A 3,663-nucleotide genomic window follows, 5' to 3' on the forward strand; every position below is an offset into this window, starting at 1 on the left:
TAGTTGAAGGATTTTGGGTCTCTTGGCCTAATTCGCAGGGAACTAGGCCCTAGAGACATAAAGGGCACATTACGTAGTACACCCTATGGGTGGCTGCTTTGGAAACCTAAAACTGCTACGAAGTGCACTAAGGCAGCCTACGGACTTTTAGAAGACTGCCTACGGCTTGCCCTTCAAGCAGTAAAACCACGCTAGGCTTATACAATCTCACATTCTTGTGAAAGGTTAAACAAGCTAGCATGCATATACGAAACTTTATCCATTGCCGACATGTTACGTAGTCGATAAGCTTCACCTCTGCCTGAAGGAAAAATTTTGTCCTAGCTAAGAACAAGTATGAACATTTGAATACATATGCAAGCTATTAACACTTTAAAGTAGACATGCATCCAAAAACAATTCATAAAACCCATGACTTTCAAAGCCTAGTATATGGTGAACCAAAATAAACTCTTTAACAACATTAAAGAGAAGTAAAGATTTAGAATTTCTTTACCCTTGAAGCTCATCCTTGTTTACACAAGGGATTCACCCAAGTGGAGGGCCTTCAAGTCACCTCCAAGCTCCTTGAATCCTCCTTGTGTTTTCCTCCCTTTAGTGCTCCTTTGATGATTTGAGGAAAAAGGATTTGTTCTCCAAAACACCAAAAGCTTGATGTCTCTAAGTCTCTTCACCAAGGTTGTATCTTGTGAAGATGATATGGATGACTTAGAGAGATTTTAGATGCTAGTAAAAATCCTCTAAGTGGCCGGCCTCTATGTAGAAAATGAGAGAAAAATGTTTCACCCAATTTCTATTAGAAAACCCTAATGAGAAACAAAGCTATAAAGATGACTTTATACTTCATCTCTTAGGTTAGTGGCAAACTTGCAATTAAGCAAAATTTCCCACTACCCTTGCTATGGCCGGCCTCCTTTTGTTATTGGGCTAAATGCCCATATTTGTTTTAGTTGTCATACAACTTAAACATAATGGGCCTAGTGGACCAAAACAATTTTGGACCCCGAAGCCCAAACTAACTTAAAAGCCCAATACGAACCTTTCGTATAATTAATTAACTAATTAATTAACTTTGACCATTCTTCAATTAAACCATTTAATTGCTTATCCATTTCATATAATTTCTTCACTAACATCCTTATGTGGTGTGCGATCCATTAGGTTCCAATTAGCGAGGCAGTGGGCGATGTTACTCTTAACGATCGATTGTGAATTGAAACCACATTTCAATTCTCCCTTAAGATTAGTGTTTGCTAATCTTCAGGGCTTCCACAAACCATGAGTGACACCTAGCAGCATATCATGGTTACCCAAGCTAAGTAGAATTGATTGGAGAACCTATCCAGTTACAACTACAAAGCAATACGGTCCTTCTCTAATACAATACTCTTAATCACATTGTTTAAGTGATAGTTTGTTTCATGTCTACTATCCAATGTGATACTTTCCTATATGATTCATTTGAATATGATTTGGAACAAACTTCCTAAGTCATATTCATTTGCTTTGGCCAAAGACTTTAGAATCATATCTTAGAGTATTCTCCCTCCACCATGGAAGGTTAGAGATCCCTTGTTGTGCATTCATATGCCTACATGACTAGATAGCTTGACCCCAACAATGCCGTGGACAATCCAAAGGAATGCCATTGACATGATCAAAGATCAAGGACCTAACCATTAGACATCTATGATGCCTCAGGTCAAAGGACTACTTTGCATATTGTAACTTTAGAGTTCATACATGACATGTATGTTCGAACTCTCTTTTGATCGTCGTTCAGTGTACTCGATTACCTTTTTCGAGCACCTATGTGTTTGTCTTAGTGTCCAACACCAAATGACTTGAGACTAGTTCATACTCACGTTTGAGTCAACATAACACATACTAACCTTAGCAGATTGTCAATGCCCAATTGGCAATCCTATGGCTAGGAACGTTTTAGGAATGAACATAAGAGAATGGTCTCGATAATCTAACTCACTTAGATCACTTGTCTCTTAGATCAAATACATCCCTTGGATTCCCTTATTGCTTAAACACATGATACAATAAATAGTGATTAACAATAAGCTTTGCCCTTCATTAAACATATAAAAGTTTAATACAATAAGTATTCCAAAAGCTATTACATCAAATGAGTGGCTTTGTGGGCATACTTCCAACACTGCCAAGCACAGAACAACTTACACCAAGTCCTAAAGTGTTGTGATACTTGTTACACAACCTACGAAATTGGAAAGAGCCAAGGTTAACAAACTAGTAGTTACGCGGATTCGTCTGCTTCTGTAAGTAAGGCATCCGGCTGCCAACCCTATGGCTAACAACTCTGCAAGAGTTATACACCAACACCTACGGCTGAGTAGGCTATGCAGACCTATCTGCTTATAGAAAAGTAGCACGCTTGCCACTGGTCTATAAGGTCTAAAGGTTAGGGCATGAACAAAGAGAAGCGAAGATGGAGAAAAGCAAAGGAAGCAAGTTTATTAAATTTTCTAGCAAAATTGATAAACAACTAGCAAACATCGAATGAGTTCAAGCAAAAGCAACAAAGGAAAACAAAGAAAATCCTAAAGGCTACCTAGAAGACTACTCTTCAAATAGCTTGGACATCACACGATTACTCGGTTACCACATCTTCAGCAGCCTTGATGTTTTCAGCAACGGCATTCTCCGGCACTTTACCCTCTGCTGCCCTAGCCTGGGCACCAACTTTTCCAACTACTTCACCGATAGAAGACTCAAAAGTAAAAGAGAGCAAGTCTTCTTGAGAAATAGAGAAGGTATCGAAGTTTTTACTGGAAAACTCAAAGTCAGACGGTCGCCCATAAAAATGATCTATATAACCCAGCTTGTAGAAATCAACTTGACTATAACTAAGTAAAGCCTTGAACCCAACATTCTCACCCTTCAACTGCTCATTCTCCTCAAGCAGGTAAACACGAACCCTTGCAGCTCCTCAATTTCTTTCTTCAGATTGTCGTTGATCTTCAAAGCACTTTGAAGTTCTAACACTTGAGGCTCAAGCCTATCGACAACCTTTTTGAAATGGATCACTTGGTTGTAAGCAGCGATCAATTCTTCATCCTTTGCATAAGCAGCGGAGCGGAATTCAGTAATGGAACGCTCAAGATCTTGAATTTGAGGTATGTAACCCTCGATTTCCTTCTCGGCACTTTCGTACTTTACTTGGATCGCATCAAGCCTAGTCTTCAAAACCATGATCTCTTGGTAAGTCGCCTCAAGCTGCAGAGAAGTGGGGGCAGAAATGTTAGATCCCTTCAAAATAGCATGCTCAGATTCCAATTTCCTGATTTTTTTCGACCGATGAGTAAACTTCGGTAGCCATGGTTCTTACCATCTCTTTAGCAGCCTTGGTATCTTTTTGCTCGAGGAACATAGACTCGGTTACCAGAATTGTTGTTTTCTACATCATGGCTAGCAGAGCAGTTTTCCTATACTCGGATGTATGCTTCGCGAAAAGACTTAGACCAACAATCGACGGCATCAACAAACTTGGCACATATATCCATGTCTTCCTATACTCGGATATGCTGCTTTTTTTTTTTGTTGAAAACAACTCTCTAACAAATCCCACTTGTGTTTTTTTTTTTTTTGTAGAATTTCCATGCATGTCTTCCTCGAGCCATAAAAATGATGATG

General features: G+C 39.2%; 1 protein-coding gene across 1 annotated transcript; it reads right to left on the reverse strand.

Annotated features, from left to right (window-relative positions):
* Positions 1 to 2,620: 2,620 nt before the first annotated feature.
* Positions 2,621 to 3,400, reverse strand: LOC126611758 (uncharacterized). Its single transcript, XM_050280126.1, has 3 exons — positions 3,359 to 3,400; positions 2,948 to 3,246; positions 2,621 to 2,798 (listed from the first exon to the last, which is right to left on the reverse strand). The coding sequence occupies exons 1-3, from the start codon at positions 3,398 to 3,400 to the stop codon at positions 2,621 to 2,623; spliced, it is 519 nt and encodes a 172-aa protein (XP_050136083.1).
* Between the last annotated feature and the right edge of the window lie 263 nt (positions 3,401 to 3,663).

Source organism: Malus sylvestris, chromosome 17, assembly GCF_916048215.2.
Source record: "Malus sylvestris chromosome 17, drMalSylv7.2, whole genome shotgun sequence".
Lineage (NCBI taxonomy): Eukaryota > Viridiplantae > Streptophyta > Magnoliopsida > Rosales > Rosaceae > Malus > Malus sylvestris.

What these genes read in the sequence shown, in the direction of transcription:
- LOC126611758 (XM_050280126.1), bottom strand. Translation starts at nt 3,400, where the DNA reads ATGTTCCTCGAGCAAAAAGATACCAAGGCTGCTAAAGAGATG. An exon ending in CCAAGGCTGCTAAAGAGATG is followed by an intron (nt 3,247 to 3,358) that starts GTAAGAACCATG and finishes ACTTCTCTGCAG; the next exon opens with CTTGAGGCGACTTACCAAGA. An exon ending in GAAATTGAGGAGCTGCAAGG is followed by an intron (nt 2,799 to 2,947) that starts GTTCGTGTTTAC and finishes TGAGTTTTCCAG; the next exon opens with TAAAAACTTCGATACCTTCT.